Here is a 15,372-nt window from a genome sequence, read left to right as displayed (position 1 = left end):
CCCGAGGAATAATAATATAAGTGCCAATGCATTGCATGGGGCTTCGCCCCATGCAATGCATTGCCAGCTGGGGGCGGAGCCCCCAGCTTGCAAGGCACCCATAATAAACCTGGAATGTTCGAGGAATAATAATATAAGTGCCAATGCATTGCATGGGGCTTCGCCCCATGCAATGCATTGCCAGCTGGGGGCGGAGCCCCCAGCTGGCAAGGCACCCATAATGAGTATCAGTCTCTGAGTTTGAATATAAGTCTCCTGTTGCAACAGGTTATGTTGTGTAAACTATATTTGTAAACTCAGATAAACACCAGTAGAAGTTTTTTAATTTTTGGTCAGTACTTCTGTGGAGTTATTCATCTACAGATAGACTGTAACAGCAGTAAGCTACGATCACCTGTCACTACTTTTCATCAGCTCTGTTGTTTCTGTCTAAGAAAGTTTTTATTTGAAATACTTTATTCTTCATGCCCACACTTAGTATGGTCTAATGTGTGTAGTGTTGTATAATCACAGGTAGACAACATGTTTAATTTGCCATTTACTTTATTTGTTTTTGAGAGCAAAACAAAGAGGCTCTGAACAAATGGTCTGCACGTTATGTTCTTCTCTTGTGCTGCAGCTCTCTAGTGGTACTGTCTTCCCAGGGAGGACACCACCACAGCCAGGAACTTCTGCAAAGCTGCTTGCACTTCACCACTGAAGTCTGCACCCATCCGAGCAGCGAGCACGATGGTCAGGCAGTCGGCCAGCAGCTGCAACACAACACAACACAACATGAGGGGTGAGGAGGCTTCTCTGTCAAACAAACTTATCACATGGAGACAACAACAGCTCCACAGTCTTCTCTACCTTGAAGTTGTCAGGATCCACGTGTAGTTTCTCAGAGTGCAGCACACTGAGCTCGGTGTAGGTTTCCTTGATGTTGTCCATGTTCTTCATAGCCCGGTCCAGACCATTCAAGATAGTTGTCCCGTGTTTTGCAACTAACGGATTTGAAATGATGGCAGCGGCGTTGTAGAGGTTTCCAAAGTTGCCAAAATACCTCTGAGTCCAGGGGTAGACAACCAGACACCTGAGGAAACATGTCAGTGAAACATATTTGTTCCAGGCTCAGATCAACACATGTAACAAGTGCCAAGAAAAAGAACATTTATGTACATGATCACATTTCTGAAAAATATGTGTCACCTGGAAAGAGCAGCGGGGCCCACGTCCTCATATTTAATCTTGGAGAAGATGTCCTGGATGGTGGCGCGCTCAAAGTCTGTCCATTCAACCATAGTGTCGGCTCTAGGTTTTCAGTAAATCCTGTTCTCACCGGCACCACATGCAGCTTATAAAGCAACGCTGCTCCCGGCCCAGAGCCAGTGATTGGATGAGGCTGCTGGGCGGGACAAAGTGTTGTTGTTTGGAAACAATGAAAAGATAAGAGTCTATCTGCACCACTTAGATTGTCTTCAAGGAAATAGTTCAAGTTGTGTGTAACACCCTGCGGCCCCACAGAGATAGTCAGCAATTCAAAGTAATTCTAAAGAACCACAATGATTCTTTTACAGATGGTAACTGATCCAAATGGGTCTTAAAGGGATTCATGGAGTAAAAATGAATCCAGTCTCTTCTGAGGCTTATTTCCTCTTTGAGTCTCTATCAAATCTCAAATGATGACACAGTGACATAGTCACAGTTGGATTTTTGCACAATTAGATAAAGTATCATCAGTGAACCTGAGTCCAGCTGATCAGTGTGATAGACAGCGAGCACCATGGACAGCTCCCACATCCCGGGACAGAGGATCAGCACCTCGGACAGTGGTCTGAACATTTAATTGATTATTGATGACATAAGATCAATTAATGATGTTGAATGATCAGCTGGAGTGAACAGAGAGAACAGAGTGTGGAACAAGCAGTAGGTGTTTCCACTGATACACTTCAGCTTTATCTCAGCTCAGCATGCAGCCTATTTTTAGCTCAGCTTCAATACACATGAATTAAAAAGAAACAAACCAAACTAAACCAAACTGGGAAATAAGATCACAAGAGAAATCATATGAGAAATATGACCACAGCTCTCTTTAATATTGTACAACCATTTGTTTTAATTGTGCCTTAAAACAATGTTCATCGTCATATAGAAACAATGATTTAACTTCAACTTAAGTGCATATTCAACAACTTGTGTGGCATTATAGAGGATATTGTATAATCAGAACTAAAATGTTGACCATGGACATCTTATATACTGGATTAAACAACAAATTACATTAGAAATGTGTTTTCATCTTTTTGTCAGAGTTGACCAAACTGATGAATAATAAAAACACGGAGTGAAAATAGAGGGCAGCGAGTGAATAAAACCAAACACAATTAAAACATATTAAATTAAGTTTTTCATACTGACAATAATCATATTTCATCATTTAATCATTTATTTTACTCAATTCATAAGTTTTCAGTAGTAAAACCCTTTCTCACTGTGTTTTGAAAAGTTCTTTATAATATAAAAAAAGAAAATATATTTTTTCTCATACTATTATTAAAGAGATATATTTTAATATATTTTACTTTCATGAACTAGGCTAAGTGAAAATATATGAATCATTGAGCTGTGCCAGGTATAAAATATACAGGAGAACTGCTCAGAGCCTGTCTATACGTCTACATGTAAACTGTATATTAAACATTAGAGACCTCATCCACTGTTGGTGATATAGAAAATGTACAGTAGAAACAGATTGTCTCCTCCCTGACACCTGGAGTCCTTCTATCTGTTAGTGGCTGTCTTTCTAAAGCAGACTATCATGACTGCAGGAGATCGTATCATTATGGGGAGAAGTGATGGGGGCTGCAGTGCCCCCCATGTCAAGATCTCTGTTTATCTCTTGGGGGCTGGAACCTGTGCTCCATATCTTGGAGGTGGTCCAGGGTGTGCCCACGCTCAGTTTCAGCTTTAAAACCCCCACAGTCTCAGCTGATCGGAGCATTCAGCGACTCTCAAGCTCCAGACAAGATGACCAGTCTCACTGCTAAGGACAAGGATACAGTCAAGGCCTTCTGGGCCAAAATATCTTCAAAGTCCCAGGACATTGGTGCTGATTCTCTGAACAGGTAAATATGAGCCAAACACTGACTGATGTAACCTGTCTGAACTTTGACTGACTCTCACTTTCTTCTCTTTTCTTTTCTGTCTTTCTTTTAAACCCAGGATGCTGATCGTGTACCCGCAGACAAAGACTTACTTCTCCCACTGGAAGGACCTGAGCCCCGGCTCTGCCCAGGTGTTGAAGCACGGAGTGACCATCATGGGTGGAGTTGATTATGCTGTGACCAAACTGGACGACCTGAAAGCAGGTCTTCTGAACCTCAGTGAGCTGCACGCCTTCACCCTGAGAGTGGACCCTGCCAACTTCAAGGTACACATCTTAAAACCTGTAATTCATATAAAGCACCTGTGACTGTGGACTCTGTTTATTGTTGTACAACGATTGTGTGAACACTGTTTCCTTCAAATAACCTGATCTCTGTGTAGGTCTAACATGAACTGTAGTAGAGTCTCACCTGACAACACAGAGAAGTGGGTTAGGAGTTAAAATCCCCATTCATGTAACATGTGTGATATTTATTTTCACAGATCCTCTCCCACAACATCCTTGTGGTCATGGCCATCATGTTCCCGGATGACTTCACCCCTGAGGTCCATGTGTCTATGGACAAGTTCCTGGCTGCTGTGGCTCTGGCCCTGGCTGAGAAATACAGATAAACAGCAGGAGAAGATGACGGAGTCTGCAGCATCAGCTCACTCTGCATAATGAAAAATAAATGAATGAAGAAATGCAAAACACTGTTTTCTGCTTCTTTTCTCATGATTTGTTTCAGTATGTTTCATTTGTCTTTAAATCAAACGTCAGAACTCTCCTGAAACCACAAAGACAAAAAGTCACCAAGAATAAACAACATTTTTTACCGGCAACTATTTTGATTGTCAATTCTAACTTGAACATTCAATTTTTATTTTGCACAAACTTCCAACACTGTTTGGTTGAAGTTTCACTAATGTGAAAAGTATCTGCTTTTTTCAGTTTCGAATCATTGTGAAGTGAATGTTGTGGAACAATCATTTTGCCTTTTGTTTGCATACATCTTTAAAAACAAAATTTTGGTGAATATTTTATATGTTTATACAGGTAAAGTATGTATATAAGTGTATGTGCATATGTGTGTGCATACACATATACAATATATAACATATATACATATATATATATATATATATATATATATATGTTTTAATGTTGGTGTTATTATTATTGTTATATGTCATTATGTTGTTTTTGTTATGTATAAGTAAAATTACAAATTATGTAGTCTGAAAGAGTTAAAAAGTCTGAGTCTGAGTATCAGTGTCTGAGTTTGAATATAAGTCTCCTGTTGCAACAGGTTATGTACCAGTGTAAACTATATTTGTAAACTCAGATAAACACCAGTAGAAGTTTGTTAATTTTTGGTCAGTACTTCTGTGCAGTTATTTAGGGTTATTTTATTCCCATCTCAGAAAGTGTTCCTGTCTTCTCTTGTGCTGCAGCTCTCTAGTGGTACTGTCTTCCCAGGGAGGACACCACCACAGCCAGGAACTTCTGCAAAGCTGCTTGCACTTCACCACTGAAGTCTGTACCCATCTGAGCAGCGAGCACGATGGTCAGGCAGTCGGCCAGCAGCTGCAACACAACACAACATGAGAGGTGAGGAGGCTTCTCAAACACACTCATCACATGGAGACAACAACAGCTCCACAGTCTTCTCTACCTTGAAGTTGTCAGGATCCAAGTGTAGTTTCTCAGAGTGCAGCACACTGAGCTCTGTGTTCCTTGATGTGAAGTGAAGTGAGGATTCTTGAACATTTACTGTCTACTCAGCTCTTAGCTTGTTACTAAGAACAGGTTGGTGTGGTGGTGTTCGGCTATTTGCGGAGCTGAATATAAGAAATGGAAAAGACTTTATATCCTCAAAGCCATTCATATTGGCAGTCTCACAATAAAGCCATTTGACATGAAATACGCTGTTAATTGACACCAGCAGAGGGCGTTTGAGTGTACAAACACAGCCACTTACACCAGTCTCACAAATGATCCCATTTAAGAGTAATTCTATTCTTTTGGCCCTTAATCCCATATTTAGATTTCAATTTGATATTTTCAGCAGAATTCGAGTGTTGTCTGCATTATGGAACTGAATCATTTAAAAATAAACATATTGAATAGGAAGAGTATTTATATTTAAAAGTTTATTTGTGTTACACTGATCTGTCCTTGTCATCAAATTGAAGACCCTTGCATCATATGACCTCAATATATTCGTGACAATAGTTTTAGTGTTGTTATAGCAACAAACAATCAGGAAAGACCCCCACAACCTGAAAAGATTACATTGATCACTACATTTTTAAATTGGCCTGGATCTAGAAGTGGGTACATTTCTACTCAGTCCACCCAATTGGTCAACTTTCTTCTGTCCCATTTGTATCTGCCAATCATATTTGTTTCATTCGCCCTGTCAGAATTTCCTGTTTTCCGAATTGCTGCGCTTGGACATAGAGCTGGGTATAAAACAATCGTAAGCTTAGTGTGTAGAATTTTGTGATATCTAATATTGAAATTGCATGTTGCAGCTGAACACCCTTCACCTCACCCTCCCCTTCCAAACATGAAAAAGAACCTGTAGCCTTCAGTTGTCATAAAAACTCCCTTCAGGTGTTATTATTATTATTATTATTATTATTATTATTATTATTATTATTAATAATATTATTGTACCATGGTTTGGTTGAATTTCCTATTGTGATTCATTCTTTAAAAATTGGAAAAACTCTCAACACTGGAAATGATCAAAAGGACACTGCACTTTTTTTTATGTTTGTCTTTTTATTGAACAAGCCCACTACATAGAGACAGTGTTGCTGGACACTGTGGGACGCAGATGCGCCACATGTGAGGTCAGTGGGTGCTGCTGCCTGGCTCCAGCTTTAGCGGTACTTCTCAGACAGAGCCCAGGCCAGGCAGTTCAGGAACTTGTCGAAGGAGACATGGACCTCTGCGGTGAAGTCGTTGGGGAAGTACATGGCCATGACCAGGATGATGTTGTGGGCCAGGATCTGCAGTTGTGCAAAAAACACATGGTTAGATTGGTCAGACATTAAAGCCCAAAATGGGAGACAGGACCAGAACATGTAGGCTCTAATTTCACATCATTTGAATGTAATGTTTGCAGATTTTGACAGAGACATCTTTCTGTTACGCTCTCACCTTGAAGTTGGAGGGATCCACCCTCAGCTTGTAGGCATGCAGCTCACTGAGGCTGCTCAGGGCCGCGGTGAGATTATCGATGTTTTTCACGGCCATGCCCACGGCTCCCATGATCACCCCTCCGTGTTTCTTCACCTGAGAGTTCTGAGGAGTCAGATCAGTCCCCCACTCTGAGAAGTAGGTCTTGGTCTGCGGGGAGGACACCAACATCCTAAAGAGCACAAACACAGAATTAAAAAATGAGTTGTGCCATTGGTACAATTGTAAAACTAGATTTAATTAGACGTGGATCTCATACCTGCCCAGAGCCTCGCCTCCGATCTCAGCGACCTTCCCCTCAGCTTTGGCCCACAGGTTTTTCACCAGGGTCTTGTCTTTCGCTGAGAGACTCATGGCTGCCTTTGTTTTTCAGGGATTCAGAGAGAATATGGATGAAAAGATGCTGTGGAGGAGGTTTTTGTCAAAGTGTCTTTATATCAAACCAAACAGCGCCACGCCCGCGGATCAAATCCAAACCACACCTCCGATAAAGAAACCGCTCGACGTTTTCATTGCCAGTTTGTACTTGATAAGCAAATTAAATTTACCACTCCCTATTAATCAATAGCTGCCAAGAAAATGATGGAAGTTTAGACTTAGAATTTACTTGAGTGAACATTTGTAAAGGCTCAGATAAATGAGAAATGTGCCGAAACATTTCCAAAAGAAAAGTCACTTTTACGTTAAATCGTAATAATGTGGGAAAACTCATAATATCTATAATATACAATATACTGATTTTCAAGTTTGTAAATTATTTTATGTTTTTCTTGATACACACACACACACACACACACATACACAGACAATATATATATATATATATATATATATATGTGCATGTAGATTTATTTCTGTTCAGGAGGATAAGACATACATTATTATTATGATAACAAAATCATTATTATTTTGTACAGATAATAATGATAGATAATATAATATTTATGTTTATTATCTAACACTTACAATATGTGGATAATGATGATGATATTTATTATAGCTATTCCTATTCTTATTGTTATTATTATTATTATTATTTTTATAACTGTATCAACAAATATGATAATTTAGAGGGTCAAACCTGAATATGCATTCTACTCAGTCTATGTATCAGAATATATTTTGTGTATAGAATTGTGTATATGTGTTTTTCTTTCTGTTTCGTACTTTGTAATTAATGTTGTTACAAATGTTGTATGTAAATTATTATTTTCTTGGATTAATTATAATATAATATAACATCATATCATAATAATATTCATATTATGATTACACTTCAATATGCGTTCTATTCTCTCAACCTATTCTCTCTGCATGTTCACTGCAGCACAAACTACAAAACCACTCTAAAATAATCCTGCAGCAAAAGTAACACTTTTTTAAACCGCTGCAACAACAATTGAACGTCATTAGGCTTCACCATTCATGAAAGTGGAATTTACTGCAGAACGGTTGTGCTCAATTGCAAACTAATTACTGAAACAGTTGAAACCTCAATTAACAAACAGCAGTTACATATGAACAGGCTTTTCGTATCGTGTGTACGCTATCTTTTAAAAAAAACAATTTTGTTCCAAGTAACGTCACTCTCCTCGGTTGGCACCGATCGTTGGTGTACGTCATTAATCGTTGAATGCATCTTGTCTAATCAGATGTCTGCTGGGCGGAGAGGTGGAGCTAGCAGTAATGAATAAAACTTGAAGTACCGCACATTTATATTCAGACAATAAAGGCTCGATTTCAGAAAACCAGTTTGATTCAAAATCGGGAGATTTTCACATAGTCACCATGGTCCAGTGGTCAGCTTGTGAGCGTGCCGCCATCAGTTCCCTGTGGGGAAAAATCGATGTGGGGGAGATTGGACCCCAGGCTCTGACCAGGTAACCTGCCCATTCACATACATCAAAGTGTTTCTGCATGATCAGCTCTTTGTACCTTTGTTAAGAAAATGTCTTTACAGATATTCTTATTCTTATTCCTACAATAACATTTTCTTGGAGCTTTATATCCTCACTTTGTTATTAAGTTTGTCAAGGTTCATTGTGTCTTTCTTCCATTTCTGTGTTGTGATCATTTCAGGCTTTTGATTGTATATCCGTGGACTCAGAGACACTTCTCATCATTTGGCAACCTGTCCACCAACGCCGCCATCCTGGGAAATGAGCAAGTCGCCGAGCATGGCAAGACAGTGATGGGAGGGCTGGAAAGAGCTGTGAAGAACATGGACGACATCAAAAATGCCTACACCAAGCTGAGCGTGATGCACTCTGAGAAGCTCCATGTGGATCCTGATAACTTCAGGGTAGGTGACCATCTCTGACTCTACCTGCACTCACTCTAACTATTCTTTTATTAGTTCTATAAATGCATCCCTGTCTTTCTGTTTCCCTCACAGCTTCTTGCTGAGTGCATCAGTGTGTGCGTGGCTGCCAAGTTCGGCCCCTCCGTCTTCACCGCTGATGTCCAGGAGGCCTGGCAGAAGTTCCTGGCTGTGGTTGTGTCCGCTCTGGGCAAACAGTACCACTGAGGCTCAGGAGATGGAGGTCCAGTCAAATAATGTGCAGCAGTCCTGCAAGTGCTGAAATGTCTCTTCTTCTGCCTTGTAACTGTTGCCAAACACAAACAATAAAACTCAATTTCAATGCATTTTTTGTGTCTGTGATCATTTGTAAAAGTCAAAAACCATGTTTTTATTGTTCTTTTAGAAATTAAAATGAATTTCTACAAAATTTAAACAAGCAAATAATGATATGAACCGTGGGTGGTTTTGTTGCCTAAACTCAATTTAGTGAATGGTTTAAATAACAGCTCATATTCACTGTAAATGATTATGACCCATAAATAAAATACACATCTGTGAGTGAGCACTTCAATCCACAGTTTAAAAGATTACATGTAATGTTTTTCACATCACATCGGTTGTGTGGATGGATGTGTGTTGAGTCTGGGGTTATTTTAAGCAAACAAAATGTAACAGTTCAGAACAGAGCCATTAGTTCCAAAAGGTGCAGTATGTGGTGATATGGGATGGGAGCCATGTGATGTGTGGCATGAAGGTGACATGTTGTGGAATAAACTAATAATCATGCTTGATAACAGACTTACTTATTCTTTGGCTTACAAACATATTTAGTAAAGCAGGTCTCCAGCACATAAACAAATTACCACATGTTAGTCAAATTAAAACAATGTAATTTAAACATTATCAATAGAAATTAGGTTGGAAGATGTTTTGTCAAAACCAAAATTGAGAAGGTAAAGCTTGATTAAGTGTATTTACCATCCCGAGCTACACTCGAGGATCAAGGATCCTTATTGTACCCATTGGTCGATTGGTAGTACAGACTGCAGTACTGACACAAACCTCAAGCTGAACATAAGACATGGACAATAATTATAAAATAACACATTTAAAATAACATAAAAACGTTAAACTGCAGGGTCTCAATAAATAAATATATATATTCTTTTAAAAAGCCAATGGCAGCAGGGAGAAATGTTTCTCTGTATCTATTTGTCCTGCTCACAGGCAAACTGACAGCAACAACGTAAAACTACAACACAACAGATGGCTACAGGGTCACCCGGAATTCCACAGGCTGGGTTAAGTCACTCAGGGTCGTTCCTGAAAATGTTGCTCTTTCACATGGAACCTATTCCTGTTCCTAAATGACCATCAACCTGACCATTGATGTGTTCCCATCGCGAGGTGATGGGTATGAAAAATGAATCGTTGATAAATTAAATCATTTTCCACAATATTACGTTCCACCCTTATTTAGTTTATTCTGCTTGTCATAAATCATGAGGCAAACACTTATTCATTCCCCAAGACCACTATAGGTTCCCTGAAACCGTGGCTGTGCTGTGCTATACAAGCCTTGACCTCTTTTTGTCAGCTGGTAAATCACGTATCACTGTTACTGAATCTTGAAAACAACAAAAGCATAACATTTATCATTTGTTTATTTCAGCGGTTAGAAAGAAAACACACATTTCGTGGCTTCAGGTCACTTGAGGACAAGAAATAAATTATAGTGTCTGAGCCAAACACCACAAGGCGACTTATTGATATTGAGAGTCTTGATGATTTATTTGGGCGGAGGGAGCCTTGAATATTCAGATATCGAGGCTTAGTTTAATCTAAGTTCAGCAGCTTCTGGAAAGAGACTGGTGGCCAAGGGAATTTGAAAAGTTGAAGAATAATGTTTGAGTGAGAAACATTTTTACTGTCAGGGACCTTGGATTTAACAAATGAATCCAAATGTATCAGTGACTGACCATCTTCATCATCCTTCAGTGTAAGCTGCTGAAATCAGACGCCCTCTGACTCTCTGCTGTTCTCATCGTTGAACAGAAGGTTATTATTTTTTATTGATGACACAGAGGCCATGGTGAAGTGGACAGACCAGGAGCGCAGCACGGTCAGAGCTGTTTGGGAACAAGTTAATATCGACGAGGTTGGACCGGACGCTTTTGCAAGGTAGAGGATGTGACTGTGAACAAATTTCATATCATGTTTTTTTAGTGTAGAATACATGGAATACAAGTGTGTACTTTGTTGACTGAAAACATTTGGATATTATTTGTTTGTTTGGAATGGCAGGATTTATTATATCTACTATTTGTTTCATGTTAAGCTCAAATCCCTTATTTGCCAACTGTAAGTTGCTGTCTTTTTTATTTTGTGTAATTAAAATGTATAGCTTTATATCCTCATCCGTGTTTGCAAGAGGCTGAATTAAAGAAATGCAGACAACATCTCTAAAAAATGTGTGAACTAAACAGAAAAGTTGTATTTGCTATAAGTTAAATAAGTGTGTCCCTTGTGTTGACAGAGTGTTGATCGTGTACCCCTGGACAGAACGTTATTTTGGTTCATTTGGTGAAATATTCACAGCGTCTGCTGTTTTGAACAATGCCAAAGTGGCAGCGCACGGCAGATTGGTGCTGAGGACACTGGATGCATCAGTGAAGAACATGGACAACATTAAAGATACATATGCTGCTCTGAGCCGGCTGCACTATGAAAAACTCCATGTGGATCCTGATAACTTCAGAGTAGGTCTATCACACATATTTATCCAATATAACTCACAAACAGACACAGATTCATAACATGTTGTGGTTTTGTTCACAGCTCCTGGCAGACTGCATCACCATCGCCGTCGCCTGCAAACTCAGGAGTGCCCTGGACCCTCAGGTCCAAGCGACCTGGCAGAAGTTTTTGTCTGCTGTGGTAGATGCACTGGGGAGTCAGTACTACTGAAGAGCTGAGCAACACATACACAACTAAATAAAACTTGTATTCAAACACCCTGTGTGTTTTATTAGTGTCCTGTCATCATGCAAGGTTTCACTCATCATTTCAATGTTTCTTCAATATGCGTAAGAAATGCGAGAAATGTATTAAAAAAAACTGTTACAATCTTGTGTGTTCCTGTACTTATGTCTTTGTGAAGACTATTTTATGCATAGACCCTACAGAGTGAGGACAATTCTGGAAAGTGGGGACATTTTGACCAGTCCTCACTTTTTCAATGGGCTGTTTGAGGGTTAAGATTTGGTTTTAGGGTTAGAATTAGGTGAAGGTTATGGTAACACATTTAGTTTGGATGGTTAAGGTTAGGTTAAGGGCCTAGGCAATGTAATATGTCAATAAATGTCCTCACTAGGTGTAAGTACAAACACGTATGTGTTTGTGTGCGTATACATGTATATACACACATGCATATTTACATATATACATTTAAATTCAATGGTTATTACGCTTATTCAGATAGTTAAAATGTTATGTAAAAGTTGAGAACCATGGAAAGCTCTTACACTGTCTGAGGTACACATTATAATACACACTCACACACACACACGCACACATTGTGTCTCCATGACTTCAGAGGACACTACATTGACTTACATTGATTTCCTTGAGACTTACTCTAAACCATAACCTCAACCTAACCTTTTGGGAAATATAAACTTGAACGCAAAACATGTCTTCACTTTCAAATTGAAGAATTTACCTTGGCCTTCCCCATAATGAGACTGTGCAAACAAATTTAGGTCCCCACAATAGAAATACCTGGACCACACACACACACACACACACACACATACAGTTGTAATGGTTTCTCCATCAGAGTTGGTTTACAACAGATGAGTCATTATAAACAATGCCAGGTATATACAGATGTACTTAAAGTAGAGATGCAGTGAAAGGCAGGAGACAAAGGATGAGTTCGCAGTTTTATTGTCTTGGGGAAAATGATGAGAAAGTAGTTTGCAAGAATAACACAATGTTTGTTTTCCTTAAAGAAGAACATGAGCAGGGTACACAAAACAAACCTCCTATTAATGATTACAGTAAAATATGCAGTCATGGGCTGCCCTCTAGCGGTGGCTGTTGAATCATTCCGAATCAGTGCTCGGAGCTGGACTGGGTGACTGCCAACGCCTCTGACGTCATACGGTGAGAAATCACACTTCCCTTACCAAGAAACTGAGAAAAATTACAAACAGAAATAGATTTCTTTCTGTTTCGATTTATAAATGTTGTTGGCACTTTTTTATATGATAGCACCCCTATCCACAATTTCAAATAGTAAATTATTGTATTTTTTCCAGGTGAATGATATTCGTCATCTTCTCATGCACATCATTACAATATTCATACAAAATCTCAATAGTCATTTTTAACATGAGTCAGTACAAACATGTTTTTGTTGTATTTGTCAGGGCCTGTGTGACTGAAAGGGTTCAAATGGTTTGTTAGTTTTTTTTTCAATGGGAAGACGAGGGAAGAAAATGTTTTATATTGTATTATAAGCTTAGATAATACACACAGATTTAAACAAAGATTTTTAAACTAACCGTGCAAGAATCATTTTCTATCCATGCAATTTCTCTGTCATATTAATAATATGAAATACTCATTGAAATACTTATTTTTCACTGCTGTTAGACAATACATGGATTATCTTATCTTTATGGCGTTGGTAGATGCTTTGGTTAAAAAAAAGTCGTATTTTACCTGTCAGAGGTGCAGAGGTTAGTTTAAACCTCCGCAGTGACGCGTCTGTGCGTGCCACCATGTGTTCTGGCCGCCAGAGAGTGTGTGAGTTTCCAGATGTGCAGCAGCTGTACGTCTCCCCTCGTTCTCCACCCACGTGGAGTCAGTCTGAAGTGTCACCGTGAGCTGCCGTGACGTGAGCATAAATAAATCAACAAACAGGAGTGGAAACTGATTTGAATAAGTGACATACATGGTCCAAGTCCTTCGTGGATCAGTCAGTGGTTCTCCAATTCGCCTCCACTGATGGGATCTCTCGATTATAACGAAAATAAAACAGACAGAAATTTCAGCCACGCGTGCTTCTTGGATGAAAACATCCACTGCACACTTTCCAAACTCGCTCTTGTTTCCCTTCCAGTTGATCCACCCTGTGCAGGCGCCTGCTCCGCTTCAGATAACCCTCACAAACGCACCGTGCGATGGCGGCGTGCTTCTCCTGACCCTGCTCATCGTGTTGCCATCAGCTGATAATCAAATCCTTTGATATTAAATAATCGCAGAGACAAGATTTTAAAATCAGAATGAAGGCAGCGTCACACACGGAACAGATGCAGCTTTTCAAACACCTGCTATCTTCGCCACATCTGTTCTCTGAATTATAATATGTCGATTCTGACCAAATCATTTTGGTTTATATTTGGGTCCATTAAAGTTTCGTTGAAAAGTTTGTCATTTGGGAGAAATAAAAAATATATAAATGAATAAACAAACAAAGAAATAAATACTTTTTCGATTTCTTTAATCTGTGGGTGAGGATTCAAATATCTATCATAGAAATACTTGAAATGGTCGTGTTCAGTTTTCATACCGAGCCAAATAAAAGCTCTCAAAGTTCATTTCCAGTTCGCCACGAATTTAAAAAAAGGCAAATGTGTTAATCATAACATAAAGTTTACACTGAGGAGCCCACAGCGTTTACTGACCAAGTAAATTGTACACTATACCAGCCCATTTCAATGCATTTCAGCAGGATTCATTCAATCTGAATATATGAATAAATGTTCAGATGCAACAAATCTGCCACTGTGTGTGTTTAAGAAGATTTCCCTCTTGCTGCCAGATATGTTATAATGGTTTTATGTCAGGTTAATGGTACCTTTGGCTTCAGATTAATGTAATTGAAAATTAAACAATACATGAGCAATATTAAAAAAATTATATTTATCTTATATTAAAAAACAAAATTTGAAAAAGAGAATGGTTTTTGAACTGCTTCCCAAAACACAATGTAGTTTTACATGAAACAAAGGCTAAACAGTCAAATGTACGTCTCTGAAAGTTGTGTTCATGTAACATCATCATGCATTATAGTCTACTCAATTTGTAAAATTCACATCATTTTCGAAATGTCATGTTGCATCATAATAACAACAGCAGTAACAACAACAACAATGTAATAATAATAATGACAATTATTATAATAATGGAAGGATAATTAACATTGTGTGTGAGTGAGTGAGAGATGCTTCCTTATGCACAGACTCACACACAATATACCAACTCTCTCTCTCTTACACGTTTGTACAGATCTTTTAGTGAGGACACTCATGGCATAATGCATTCCCCAGTCCCTTACCCAAACCCTAAACATCCAAACTAAATGCCTAACCCTAACCTAAACCTAATTCTAACCCTAAAACCAAGTCTTGACCCCCAAACAGTCCATTAAAGGTAAAGTCTCAAAGTGAGAACTGGCCAAAATGTCCTCACTTTGACAAAAATGTCCTCACTCCATAGGTTGAAGGCTAAAACTGGCCCTCACAAAGATAGCCGTACAAACACACACACACACACTCACTCTCTCACACACACACATTATCTTATGTACGTTTACATCTTAGCTTATTTTAAATTATAGCCAAAAGCCTAGCCCTAAAGACTTTGAGTGTATATATATATATTTAATAACGACAATACTACTTATACTACTACTCATAACAATAACAATAATAATAACTAATAA

The 15,372-nt window shown here is 38.8% G+C and overlaps 5 protein-coding genes and 1 long non-coding RNA gene across 6 annotated transcripts; 3 read left to right on the top strand and 3 right to left on the bottom strand.

Moving 5' to 3' along the window:
• Positions 1 to 525: 525 nt before the first annotated feature.
• Positions 526 to 1,346, bottom strand: LOC138407857 (hemoglobin subunit beta-like). The gene is made up of 3 exons (XM_069525640.1): positions 1,189 to 1,346; positions 850 to 1,072; positions 526 to 752 (listed from the first exon to the last, which is right to left on the bottom strand). The coding sequence occupies exons 1-3, from the start codon at positions 1,278 to 1,280 to the stop codon at positions 624 to 626; spliced, it is 444 nt and encodes a 147-aa protein (XP_069381741.1). The 5' UTR covers positions 1,281 to 1,346; the 3' UTR covers positions 526 to 623.
• A 1,603-nt stretch (positions 1,347 to 2,949) lies between these two features.
• Positions 2,950 to 3,838, top strand: LOC138407858 (hemoglobin embryonic subunit alpha). Its single transcript, XM_069525641.1, has 3 exons — positions 2,950 to 3,107; positions 3,205 to 3,412; positions 3,631 to 3,838. Exons 1-3 carry the CDS (start codon positions 3,010 to 3,012, stop codon positions 3,757 to 3,759), a joined length of 435 nt encoding a protein of 144 aa, XP_069381742.1. The 5' UTR covers positions 2,950 to 3,009; the 3' UTR covers positions 3,760 to 3,838.
• Positions 3,839 to 5,897: 2,059 nt separating this feature from the next.
• Positions 5,898 to 6,856, bottom strand: LOC109634203 (hemoglobin subunit alpha-like). The gene is made up of 3 exons (XM_020094521.2): positions 6,597 to 6,856; positions 6,299 to 6,509; positions 5,898 to 6,147 (listed from the first exon to the last, which is right to left on the bottom strand). Exons 1-3 carry the CDS (start codon positions 6,689 to 6,691, stop codon positions 6,019 to 6,021), a joined length of 435 nt encoding a protein of 144 aa, XP_019950080.2. The 5' UTR covers positions 6,692 to 6,856; the 3' UTR covers positions 5,898 to 6,018.
• Positions 6,857 to 7,984: 1,128 nt separating this feature from the next.
• LOC109634201 (hemoglobin subunit beta-A-like) lies at positions 7,985 to 8,983 on the top strand. The gene is made up of 3 exons (XM_020094518.2): positions 7,985 to 8,217; positions 8,417 to 8,639; positions 8,733 to 8,983. The coding sequence occupies exons 1-3, from the start codon at positions 8,126 to 8,128 to the stop codon at positions 8,862 to 8,864; spliced, it is 447 nt and encodes a 148-aa protein (XP_019950077.2). The 5' UTR covers positions 7,985 to 8,125; the 3' UTR covers positions 8,865 to 8,983.
• A 1,332-nt stretch (positions 8,984 to 10,315) lies between these two features.
• LOC109634202 (hemoglobin subunit beta-1-like) lies at positions 10,316 to 11,653 on the top strand. The gene is made up of 3 exons (XM_020094520.2): positions 10,316 to 10,820; positions 11,176 to 11,398; positions 11,478 to 11,653. Exons 1-3 carry the CDS (start codon positions 10,729 to 10,731, stop codon positions 11,604 to 11,606), a joined length of 444 nt encoding a protein of 147 aa, XP_019950079.2. The 5' UTR covers positions 10,316 to 10,728; the 3' UTR covers positions 11,607 to 11,653.
• A 918-nt stretch (positions 11,654 to 12,571) lies between these two features.
• On the bottom strand, positions 12,572 to 13,788 carry LOC138407859 (uncharacterized). The gene is made up of 2 exons (XR_011241180.1): positions 13,368 to 13,788; positions 12,572 to 12,836 (listed from the first exon to the last, which is right to left on the bottom strand). It is a non-coding gene; the product is annotated as an uncharacterized lncRNA (long non-coding RNA).
• Between the last annotated feature and the right edge of the window lie 1,584 nt (positions 13,789 to 15,372).

Source organism: Paralichthys olivaceus, chromosome 5 (genome assembly GCF_024713975.1).
Source record: "Paralichthys olivaceus isolate ysfri-2021 chromosome 5, ASM2471397v2, whole genome shotgun sequence".
In the NCBI taxonomy this organism is placed as follows: domain Eukaryota; kingdom Metazoa; phylum Chordata; class Actinopteri; order Pleuronectiformes; family Paralichthyidae; genus Paralichthys; species Paralichthys olivaceus.
This window is presented reverse-complemented; position numbering and strand designations above follow the sequence as displayed.

Bases quoted from the DNA above. Each gene is read 5' to 3' on its own strand.
- LOC109634201 (XM_020094518.2), top strand. From the start codon at position 8,126: ATGGTCCAGTGGTCAGCTTGTGAGCGTGCCGCCATCAGTTCCCTGTGG. The intron at 8,218-8,416 runs GTAACCTGCCCA...TGATCATTTCAG, and splicing joins GGACCCCAGGCTCTGACCAG to GCTTTTGATTGTATATCCGT. The intron at 8,640-8,732 runs GTAGGTGACCAT...TTTCCCTCACAG, and splicing joins TGGATCCTGATAACTTCAGG to CTTCTTGCTGAGTGCATCAG.
- LOC109634202 (XM_020094520.2), top strand. From the start codon at position 10,729: ATGGTGAAGTGGACAGACCAGGAGCGCAGCACGGTCAGAGCTGTTTGG. The intron at 10,821-11,175 runs GTAGAGGATGTG...TTGTGTTGACAG, and splicing joins GGACCGGACGCTTTTGCAAG to AGTGTTGATCGTGTACCCCT. The intron at 11,399-11,477 runs GTAGGTCTATCA...TTTTGTTCACAG, and splicing joins TGGATCCTGATAACTTCAGA to CTCCTGGCAGACTGCATCAC.
- LOC138407857 (XM_069525640.1), bottom strand. From the start codon at position 1,280: ATGGTTGAATGGACAGACTTTGAGCGCGCCACCATCCAGGACATCTTC. The intron at 1,073-1,188 runs GTGACACATATT...ATGTTTCCTCAG, and splicing joins GGCCCCGCTGCTCTTTCCAG to GTGTCTGGTTGTCTACCCCT. The intron at 753-849 runs GTAGAGAAGACT...GTTGTGTTGCAG, and splicing joins TGGATCCTGACAACTTCAAG to CTGCTGGCCGACTGCCTGAC.
- LOC138407858 (XM_069525641.1), top strand. From the start codon at position 3,010: ATGACCAGTCTCACTGCTAAGGACAAGGATACAGTCAAGGCCTTCTGG. The intron at 3,108-3,204 runs GTAAATATGAGC...TTTTAAACCCAG, and splicing joins GGTGCTGATTCTCTGAACAG to GATGCTGATCGTGTACCCGC. The intron at 3,413-3,630 runs GTACACATCTTA...TTATTTTCACAG, and splicing joins TGGACCCTGCCAACTTCAAG to ATCCTCTCCCACAACATCCT.
- LOC109634203 (XM_020094521.2), bottom strand. From the start codon at position 6,691: ATGAGTCTCTCAGCGAAAGACAAGACCCTGGTGAAAAACCTGTGGGCC. The intron at 6,510-6,596 runs GTATGAGATCCA...TGTGCTCTTTAG, and splicing joins GGAGGCGAGGCTCTGGGCAG to GATGTTGGTGTCCTCCCCGC. The intron at 6,148-6,298 runs GTGAGAGCGTAA...GCACAACTGCAG, and splicing joins TGGATCCCTCCAACTTCAAG to ATCCTGGCCCACAACATCAT.